The 11,099-nt window shown below is 48.0% G+C and overlaps 1 protein-coding gene across 3 annotated transcripts in view; it reads right to left on the reverse strand.

The window, feature by feature from the left end:
* Nucleotides 1–10,837, reverse strand: part of dcbld1 (discoidin, CUB and LCCL domain containing 1) — a 28,767-nt gene extending 17,930 nt beyond the window's left edge. Inside the window, exons 1-6 of one of the 3 annotated variants that reach the window (XM_035424147.1) lie at nucleotides 9,968–10,012; nucleotides 7,257–7,305; nucleotides 6,360–6,578; nucleotides 2,676–2,822; nucleotides 1,491–1,542; nucleotides 812–884 (exon numbers count right to left, since the gene is read on the reverse strand). In XM_035424147.1, coding sequence (XP_035280038.1) covers nucleotides 812–884; nucleotides 1,491–1,542; nucleotides 2,676–2,822; nucleotides 6,360–6,578; nucleotides 7,257–7,305; nucleotides 9,968–10,000 — 573 coding nt within the window. In that variant the 5' untranslated portion in view covers nucleotides 10,001–10,012. Of the gene's footprint in view, nucleotides 1–811; nucleotides 885–1,490; nucleotides 1,543–2,675; nucleotides 2,823–6,359; nucleotides 6,579–7,256; nucleotides 7,306–9,967; nucleotides 10,013–10,553 lie in introns of those variants that run through there. The other 2 variants (XM_035424146.1, XM_035424145.1) reach the window with 2 other exon arrangements.
* Nucleotides 10,838–11,099: the final 262 nt, after the last annotated feature.

The following is an 11,099-nucleotide window of genomic DNA, read 5'->3' on the forward strand; positions in this document are numbered from 1 at the left end:
TAATCTGCGGCAGAAGTATGCACAGTTACATAAACAGCTTTCTGTCTGAGAACGCTGTGAAAGAACCAAACTATGGGTAACAATGCCCTCGCAGGCCAAAGCCACCCCCCCCCCCCCCCCACAATCACTCATACACACACACGCACACACGCACACACGCACACACGCACACACGCACACACACGCACACACGCACGCACGCACGCACGCACGCACAAACACACGCACACACACACACACACCCCCCTCCCCTGCTTCCTCAGGGCTGCGTAGGCCTTGTGCAGGAACACAGCAAACTCTTCCTCTCCTGATAAAAATCACGAGAGCAGCAAAACAGTTCCGCAGCAAACAGACAACAGGCTGCGGGGGCACAATAAAGCAGCGGAACCTTTGGCCCCTGCGTTTCTTAGCAAACAAGCCCCCCCCCCGCCCAACCCCCACCTCCACCCCCGTTCACTCGCCCCTCCGCACCTGTGCAGAGGCGGCCCCCGCTCTTAGAGCCGGGGGAGCAGATGTTCGTCCTGACGGAAGACAGCAGTGGGCGACTGTAAACAAACAAGTGTGCCGCCAGGTGGGGGTGGGGGTTTTGGGAAGGGGGGGGGGGGGGCAGGCGTAACCTGTCAGGGCCCAGATCGGGGGCCACGTTTGCAGGGGCTGCACGCTTGGCTTGTAAAAGCCCCTTTCGCCCACATTTGTAAAGGGGGGGGGGGGGGGGGCTGACTTTTGAGACTTTGATTTTGGCCAAATCCCCAAAGTGTGCCTCGTGGCAGCCGAAAGAGGGGGAAGAGGAAAAACACACTCTCTCACTCACGTGTCTGTAGCCCTGCGCAACGTCCCCGGACACGTCCCCGGCCACCGCTTTGCATCCTGCCGGACAGTACTTCCTGTAAGACGGGACAACAATGCGGCACGCTCCGTGAGCACCTTCTCTCTGCATCCTGCCAAACAGCTCCGCTCCATATTAGTACACCGGTGCGACATCTTTCCATGATTCACACACCCGTGATAGCGTCTGTGTTAGCTTAGCACAGAGACAACAACAGGCAAATTTAGATTGCTTCACGGCCTCATGAACACGGAAAACACAGGCAAACATAAACAGTGTGACTAATACAGTAATGCCTTAATGATTATCTGAAGAGATATTATTCATGGCGAAAATAGCAAAAACGTTGTCGTTCGTTTATGTGTCTTCTAGAGAAGAAATCTAACGAAAGGCTGCTGGCCTTTTGGCCACTTCAGACACACTGCTACACACTCAGGAGACTACCTGTAATGCTGTCGTCCCAGACACTCTATTACAGGCCTAACGCTGTCTCATAAGTGACCAGCCAGACATCACGTCAGCACTGTCTGAATTCCAGAGACTAAGAACACACACAAACACCCACGCACGCAGACAGACAGACAGACAGAAGGGCGGGCAGGCGGACAGACGGATGGACAGACACAGACAGACGCAAGCGGCGATTTAAACGCAGAGGACTCACGTGTACTTTGAGGATGAGAAATGGCTGCCTTTGTCCAGGCAGGTGAGCAGATCTGGGAAGAGACAGAACAGGAGACATATTGTAGGAGGCAGACAATGCGACAGCTCGATACAGGCTGGTAGGATGGAGCATACACAGGCAACCAACCGCAGAACAGCCATTAAAAAAAACCACCAAAACAGGACAACGTACCCAGTTCCTTTCCTCTGTTTTCCCTATCACAGACGCACACATATCGCACGCCAACCGACCAGGGACCCACACGCGCGTCCTCACTTTCACCGCACACACCACACACAACAGGGTAGAGAAGAGCAAAAGCTCCGACACATCCAAAGCACGAAGAACGTTCCCCAGCTAACACACGACGTTCTCGCAATGCTGCCGCCGTGCAGTGGCAATGTTATAACATTCACAAAACATTCCGGTAACGTTGCGAGAATGTTTTGGGGTAGCCGGGCCGTTTCCGCGGACAGGGTGTGAGGGACAGGCCGTTAAATCTTAGACCAGGCAGAGCGCTAAGCTGCTGAAACGTGTCAATGCGCTGACCGTCAGAGGATCCGCGATCCTGCAGGATTTACCCTGAGGAGAGGAACAGAGACATGCCCCAGCACACGTCCCGCCGCCCCGAGACAGCGGCCGCTAGCCCACAAAAGCGTCACGCGCAGAGGACGCGGAGCAATTACATTTCCAACATCGACACCTGCCATCCTCCACGGTTATTACACGTGAAGGAGATCCTTCAACCCTGTGTGACCCAGCAATGCAGACATTCCTCGCCAGCTTAATGTGCAAGAGCCATTTGATTTGCAAATAACAGTTCCAAGCTATGAAATCTGTCATCAGCCCGAGGCTCTCCACACCTGCACATGTGAGATCTAGCACCTGGAGCAGAGCAGTATTATGTTTTTTTTGTTTTATATTACCAAAATCTATTTAACCCTTGGAAGAGTAGGTGTTTTGGAATGTTTCTTCAACATTCCAAGTCAGTGTTCTAGAGCTCCACTGTTTTCAGTTACCAGTAGTTGTTCAACATTCCAAACATTCTAGAATGTTTAGAACATTCTAATCACATATTTGTGATCTTACGCATTCAAGGGTTAACAACGCTGAAAGCACACACGTTAACTGAACGAAACGAGGCAAAATGGCTGCAGTTCGACAAGCAGGAGAGTTGGGCCTCACCCTTGTGATCCCTCGTAGCGTAGGACAGGAGAAACCCTCGGCCAGAGATGTGAACTCCGCTCTGGAACTGGACGGTGATCTCATTGGAGTCGACGAGCACCGTGTCTCTGGGCTGCGTCTTCAGGTTCCCACAGGACGGCCCGAACACTGAAACACCGTCAAGCAGCCTGTCACTCAAGAGCCGACGCAAGATTTTGAAAGTGCCACGTGCTAAAAACCACTTCGCCTTTTTCCAGCCTGGAAGCCCTTGGAAGATGCTGATCTGTATTAATTTACTTCTTGTGAGTCTCCACTGAAAATTTTAACAAAGATCCTCAAGTAACATATTGATATGCAGAGCCTTGATACTACACTGCCAAAAAAAAAAAAAAAAAAAAGTATCATCCCAAAAAAACAATGTGTCAAACTCTTTTCAGCAAGATGGGGTATGTCTGGGGTATGATGATGGTGATGAGGAGGATGAGGAGAAGGATGATGAGGACCCTTACAGAGCAGTCCTAAGGCAAGATACAGAAATACAGCAACTCCCAGAAGCACTGTGAGATACTGCTGACATCATCCCAAAGGGTGTGGGAGACCTTTTCAACGAGATTGTCTGCGGTACAAAGATAATGAGGTCCTGAGGTGAGATGTCTCACCAGAGGTCAACGGCACTGCCCTGAAAACGGTCACCCGAGCCCCCTCTTCCTCCCTCCCTTTCAAACAAAGGAGAAAATATGTTTCCCCTTTTGCGCCCGAGGCCGGAATTAGGACTATAAATAATTTGTACAGTGGACAAAAGGAGGTAAAGACACCCAGGGGGCCCCAGGGCCTTCTCAAAGAGAGCGTTGCCGTGGCGAGGCCCGGCTATAATGGAGCTTCCGTCTCGACGGCTCCCATCTTTCACCTGACGCGCCCGAAACACAATGCGCGGCTCATCGCCCCGACAGGCGGCGGCTCTTCCTGCGAAAGACCGTCATGCCTGCCCCTTAATCCGACGTTACAAAGACCCGAGGTGACTGGCGGTGGAGCTCAGAACCCGGCACGTCTGACTCCGATTCGACACGACCAAACTTTCAATGGCACGAAACGTCGTAATTGGAGAGAAACTTCGACGGACGAAAAACGCGCTTCGTGTTCCGGCATGTTTTCAGAGGATCGGTTAACCTCGACTTGATATCAAAATCAAAGCACTGGCACTGCAATGTGCTACAGAGCTCACTAAAACTTTTTGAGGGAAACCCATTCCTCCTAACGTTTGTCGTCCTAGATTTGGCATCATCGTATGCACTGGGCTATTTTATTATTTTTCTGACTGGTCAGTGGTAAACACACTGACACGGTTAAATACTCCAGGAAGCCTGCTTTTGGTAAGCTACACTCTCTCTTCACAGAAGGAGTAATATTTAGCAATGGCGTTCATAACATATATTCAAATTAGGGGATTTGATGCATTATTTAAATTCAGTTCAAATTTGGAAAATATGATTCATAGGTATGTAAGTAATGACACATGCCATTTGAGGACCATTCCCAAATTCTTCAGAATCCAATGTATGTAAACTATGTTCAACCATTCGATCTGAGTAATTTGGTCCAAAACACTTCCTGTACATGGCTTGAATCACATGGCGATGCATCATAAAAATCTTTCGCCACAGTCGTTTGTCATGCGCTGGGAAAGTCTCTTTCCACCGTGCTAGCGGGGCGCGGGCGGCATACGCGACAGCTCGGCCCCCCAGGCTGGTTTTCGGTTGAGATCCCGTGACATCCTGGGTTCTCCAGACGTGGCAGTCGCCATTACTCACAGGACCGTGTGACTGCCGAGACAGCGCCCCCCCCCACAAAAACCCCCCACTCCCCCCAAAAAACCCCCCCATCCCCTGCCTGAGACGCGGGGTGATAAACGCTGCCTGTTATAGGCCGCTCTAGCCCCGCGTCCCGAAAAACAGAAGCCCCGCCGAGTCGCCGTCTGACGGGCCGGGATGAGTAATTCCCGCGTGCGTCTCCTCTTTTCCTTCCTCGTCTCTCCCGACTCTTCCTCAGGGCAGGAACGGGCTAACACGCAAGATGAGGTCCACCAAACGCCTGGTCTTTAGAAACGCTTCCTTACGCCTGATTGACCCCAAGCTTTGTCAAGGACACTCAACAGGAAATTAAAAAATGAACACTTCGTTTAAAAATGTGTCTTTAATTAGCGACGAGCAACAAAATGGGTCTCCAATAAATAGGCCTCTCCAAATCTAGATAACGCACTTCTAAAGTAGCTAGCTTTGACAGAGCTTCTAACTGACTAAAGAGCAATAACTGACATTTTGGTTCCTTTGAGTTTGACATTTCCACTAATGCCTGCCCCTTAAGTTTGTACTGTGTATCAATGTTCAATTTAACCAATTTGTATAATGAATTGATTTTTCAGCTAATTTTATGGTCCTATATTATCAGCTTTCTGCCAAACAATAGTTGTGTTCAATTGATTTGTCATTATAGAACCAATAATGACAAACAATTGATCGCATAATTACTGTTCGCCAGATAACTAATAAGACTTGCTGATAAGCAGGCTAGTCAGTTAAGATCAAATCTGAGCCACTTTGCTTTTACCCGTTACAAACACTGGGCCCCTGCTGCGGTCCTTAGGAGCAGAACAGGCAACCGCTCCTCTAAACACCAAACACAATGACTTCCTGACCACCTGCCCCCTTTCCTGAGTCCTGCGGGGAAAAACAGACGCAAAAATAGACTCCCAGACATGTGGATCTCTCATTTGTGGTGAATTCCCCCAGGAGCTGAAGCTGGGGGCTGCGGCTAACAAGGTCCGGCTACCTAAATCGGGCCTGTGGCGTTCGAAGGTGCGCAGCCAGCTTACCGCCAATTCCACACAATCCGACACTTCTGACTACACACCTGACCAGCGCAAGGTCTTCCAGCAAACAACACAGTTCAGGCAGAGAAAGCTCCACTATCAGTGACGGTACTTATAAACTTTCATTTAAGCAGGTCCGCCTATTATCAATCAATCAAATTCAATCAATCAAATTTTATTTATACAGCGCATTTCACAGCGATTGTCACAATATGCTTCACAGACAACCCTAGCCTAAACCCCCACAGGAGCAAGCCTAAAGCAACAATGGCAAGGAAAACCTCCTTGTGGCAGATGGGAAGAAACCTCGGAAAGGAACCAGGCTCAAGGGGGAAACCCATTATCATCTGGTCGGATCAGGGAGTCGATTCATCTAACTTTAATTTTGTATGGCCCCATTTAAAAACAGGCTGTCGCACAGTGCTTCACAGCACACATTTTCCAGAGAGAATTAAAAAGATAAGAAAAACAGGAAAACCCCCAATTGAGTCAATTTAGAAGCAAACTAGAAAAGTATTCCCTGACCCAAAATAACTCCGGTCAGAAGCGACTCTAGCCCCCTTTCCTCAACCCTCCTAAAGAGCATTAACGGATTCCTGTTTCCTCTAGGTGCTCGGTGGTCGGCTATATAAGGGGCATCCACTCAGGTCTATACTTAGAAAAGTACACAACTTTGCCCTGCTGACCTCAGTCGAGCGATTGCGGAAACGGTCGCCATGCGCGATTCCCCGAGACAAAGCCCCGGCTTGTGTTGAGGCCTTAGCGCAGTCAGCGCAGCCAGCGCAGTCGCGAGGCGAGTTCCACGCGCGAATCCGAGACGAAGGCCCACCGCGACTCACCGGGGTCGCCGCCGTAGGCCCCTTGGAGGACCACGACGTGGTCGGAGTCGCACTGCTTGGCCTCGATGTCCAGGTCGGCGAACTTGAGGACGACGCCGGTGCCCCCGGCCAGGCGGATCTTCACCTGGCACCGGGTGTTGTTGGGGTAGGTGCCGGGGTAGTTCTTGGAGGAGATGACTCCGCTCTCGGGGCCCAGGACGGCGTGGCCACAGTCGTCTCCTGCTCGGATAGGAGGAGGAGGAGGCGGAAATGAGCGATCGCAAAACTCAATGCCGATCTCACAAGTTCAGACAAAGAATTTGCAGAGAACAAACGCATGTTTACAGACAAAAAAAAAGGTTTGCTGGGCACCACCATACTGTTGGCATCCTGAAAAACTAATAATCACCGAAAAGGCTAGTTTTTGGGAATTACAAAAATAGTCTTTAGAACATTACATTAGACAAGTTTTAGTTACAAGGGTGTTCTGAATGAACTTTATTGCTCAAAACGCCATGAGTGCTTCTGTACTTCACAGCTTGTTTCAATCCACATTTTTCTTATTTAACCAAACTATCATATTTCGCAAAACAGTGGTATGTTCACCAAGCCAACGGCCAACGAAGCCAGCTAACAAAACCGAACAACTGCAAAGAGGTCTCCTTATACCATAAAATGTGACAGAAATGAGCAACCCTGGATAATTACTAATTATGGCAATAAAACTAGTTTCAACAGGTCAACAGAGAATCAAATGCCTACATTTTATTGCACCAGACAAAGGCACAGCAGAAAAAGCTAGCAGAAACCATGCTAATCACATAATAGTGAGTCAGGGTGAGGCAACACTGGCTTCACAGAGCTACAAGTCAAAACACATACAGTGACTCCACACAACCAGTGTGCCTCTGAACGTACCAGTTAGGGAAAAATCCATGAGGAAAAACTGAGCCTCAAATCCTGCATTCTGTTAAGTGGGAGGAAAGACTGGGTCAGGATTTAACTAAATTTTGCCCTTAACTTTACCTTACAAAAAAAAGTGTTGGCTTTTTTTCATGAAAACACAGTTAGGTAGGTAGTACATGCTGGTGGTTATTAAACTCGACAAACTGTACACGTGAAGGTAAAAACAAACACCTGTATTTTGCTTCCCTGTATAAAGTGTCAGTTTTCGGAACGCGCTGCTTATACAAAATGTATTACTTTTGTTATTTTTTACAGTCAAAGTTTGCGGACGCCAGTTGGCTGAATCCGAGACAGTTGGCCACCTGACACGGCACACCTCGCTCACGCTGTGGTTAATCAGCCGTCTCGGAGGGCGAGGAGCCGACACCTGCGACTGCACCGGCACGCCAGTCAAGGGACCGCTTCACAGCTGCGTCGCCCGTAACTGCCTAACGGAAATCTACCGCTTTGAACGTGTTAACTCCTTTTCTGTTCACAAAAGCCGGGAAATCAATAGCGGGCGTTGTAGCGCAACGGCCTTTCTTTTTGGACAGAGGCGAGCACAAAGCGGAACTCTAAAACACTCCTCGCCGGGGGAAACGCTGCGAAAATAAAAGCTCCGACTCGACGCTGCTTGTCGTTACCGCACCCTTAGCACGTTACCAGCCAGACAAGGGAGCCTATTATGGTACCAGTTGGCCAGAGTCCAAAAGAGGTTGCGCGGGTGACTGAAAAAGTACTGGAGAAACATAAACAGGATGCCGCTACCTGAGAGCAGGTGCTAGACCACTGACATCATAATCCTACCGCTGCCAGGCCCCACCTAAACACTTCTGACCACAGTACTGCAAAGGCTACTAACCTGCCGAGGAATTATGAAATGGAGCTCTGCACGACAACACTGAACTCAGTGTGTTTAAGGGTTAATGGTAATGGCTGTGTTCCTTTCAATAACAATCTGGCGGTCCTCATTAAGCTGCACAAAGAGGTTTTCTTAAATGCATTCACCCAGAGAAAGTGTGTAGGTGGAGGTTGCCAAGCAGTTATCACACAGCTCTGCAAGTGTCATTTACTTGGTGCAGATTGTCCAAACAACAGTTCGGATGGAGCGTCAGGACAATGATAACCTCCACCACATGTTGAGGGACAACGGCAAGATTAAATATTAACAGCTTTTCTTCAAAAAAAGAACAAAATACAGGTTCATTTAAATGCTGATACCATTTCCATTTTCAGACTGTTAAACTGCATACATTCTACAAAAGACAAGAAAAATACAGAAACTTGTGTGGGATAAAATGTACAAAACCAACTTATTCTACAGGATAATTACCTGACACTTCAAAACAGGCCTTTATAACAGACATTTTCATGCAACGTTTTTAGACCAAAACTGCATTCTATGACTCACTAGCTATATGTTTAATTAGTACAGAGCGTTGTCCTCGTGCCATCTGAAGCACAATTATCCACTGTGTGCACACCTACACATCTTTTTTTGCTCCAAGTAAGCATTACAAATTCACATCTGACTCAGGGCATGGTCGTGCGTGCACGAGCACCGCGATGGCAGCCTGACGTGCACGGTAATATCAGAAAGGACGTCACGCCAGAACTTCAGGGGTGCCAAATAACCACCGCAATTAACTTAAACGAACAGTATACACGCACGGGCGCGCGCGAGCACACACGAAACATCAAAAACTGACAGACTGGACAGATCTGGCAGCCCTCCTTGGGCCACTGAACGTAGTGGGACTGCAGCGCGAGTGCTTAGGCATGCGTGGAGCTCCTTCGCATTCCTCAGCGGTGAGGGGACTGACCGTCCCCTCCGGCGCAGTGCAACAATGGCACAGGCTCGCAGGCACAATGGGACGACCGCCGCATTGTCATTCCCATGACACCCCAGCCTACCCAACGGACCTCTGGGCAGGCAAACGCTGGGAACGTGAAATGAAATCTCGGCCGCCAACCCCGCTGTCAGTGTGATGTAGAGTCCCAGAGGCAGGTCCAGGCAAAGTCAAACACCTCAAAGGTCTACATGCTTTCCCTTTTAAAGAATGCAACTGTTTTATTAACATTTAAACCACCTTCATTAACTCCGACATAGATTATTAGTGTAACTGTGCAACCACCGAAAATTGTTTGTCTTTTTCTGGGGGGGGGGGGGGGGGAACTAAAAGAAAAACTACTCAATGCACAACAACGTTGACAGCGGTCTTCCCATACCAACGCCTGATAAGTCCGTTGCAACACGAACTCTACTTCAGATAAGTAAACTGGCAAGCGCGTACAAGCGCAACACACGAACAGGAGACAGCATAACAGCAGTACGTGTTGAATAAGCAAGATAGGCTACACACCAGCATTACCACTTCATGGCAACACGACGGCTGAGGTAGTTTCAAACTTGTAAGGTGCACATGACTAAAAGGTGGTTATAGACTATGAAAATGCGAATTCCATATCTAATCATTTGAAACAGTAAAAGCAACTACAATGCTTCAAAATGAGCAGAACTAACCGGAATGAAATTAAACGTTTTAACCATCCTGCAACCATTTAACATTTTAAAATTACTGATTTATTTGCCATTTTTGCCAGTGGAAATGGTCGTGACCACAGAAACTGTTTTGGTTTTCAACCCATGCATTAACGCGTCCTGCTGCAGAGTTTTATCTTACATTTATTTGTCCCAATAGCGCAACATCCATCATTTATAAATCTTGTACAATACAGGCCTGGTCGTGGCAGAAGTTAGCAGATGACAAAACTAATAGGGTAATCTTAGGGAAATTAATTCGTTCATTTCCCACGCCAAGAAAGCACTACATGGATCGATGTTTTTTGTCATTTCCCTCGACAAAAGTTCTGAATCCCCAGAATTCGTTGAAATGACAGTTTGGCGGCACACAGGCTAAATACGGAACTCAACAAAACCCCCACAGCAACCTTTTAGCGCGGACATGTGATGTTTCAGCTTTGTATAGTTTTAGCCGGCAGATCAGCCAGGAGAGGATCAGTTCCAAATTGTAGGAACAGTCGGCATAGCTACAATGTGTTAACCCTTTACCGTCACAAGTATGCCAAGAAGCGTAACGTCCAGTAAAATCTCTGAATTAACAGCTAACCTTGTCCCAATAGCCTACGGCTTCGACTTCATTTTATGCATGGTTAATATATAAAAGTCTTGAATGTTTTGTTTTCCGAAGAGCGCTTCAGGTTTAACCAAACGTCTGCATTCACTAGCCGCTAGCTAATGTTACTTACCCGGTTTCTCACCAAACAGCAAAGAAAGTGTGGAGCAAACGAAAAAGAATCCATAAAGTTTTTCGTTTCCAGACATCTCGGCTGTTAATCTCTGCGAAACAGCGACGAGATGTAGAGAACATTTGCGAATCCTCAGTAAAACATTTCCTTTCGCGTGCAGATTTTCCCTCGCTGAGTTTGGGAGCTCGACGAGCCGCACTGAAGTCCTGCTTGCCCCTCCAAACACTGGTTCCTTGAATGAACTCTTCCGGATTTCTCCCACAGGCGGCACCCAGCGGTCACTCGACCTGTCTGACTGCTTTTGAGGAGCACACACCATAGTCGAAACAATCAGCGCACATAGGCCTAGTATTTATCGATCACAGTGTATATTAAGGTTTTCTATAATACTAAGTTATGAGTGAGAGGACTGGCGACATATACCAAAAACTTTTGATTTATAAAAGTCATATCCTCAGGCTGACTGAAAGTAGAATTATGGATTAATTTGAATTATTTTATGTTGTGGATGAAAGTCCTGGAATAATAAATACAGACCTTAAAAAA

This window comes from Anguilla anguilla, chromosome 6 (assembly GCF_013347855.1).
Source record: "Anguilla anguilla isolate fAngAng1 chromosome 6, fAngAng1.pri, whole genome shotgun sequence".
In the NCBI taxonomy this organism is placed as follows: Eukaryota; Metazoa; Chordata; class Actinopteri; order Anguilliformes; family Anguillidae; genus Anguilla; species Anguilla anguilla.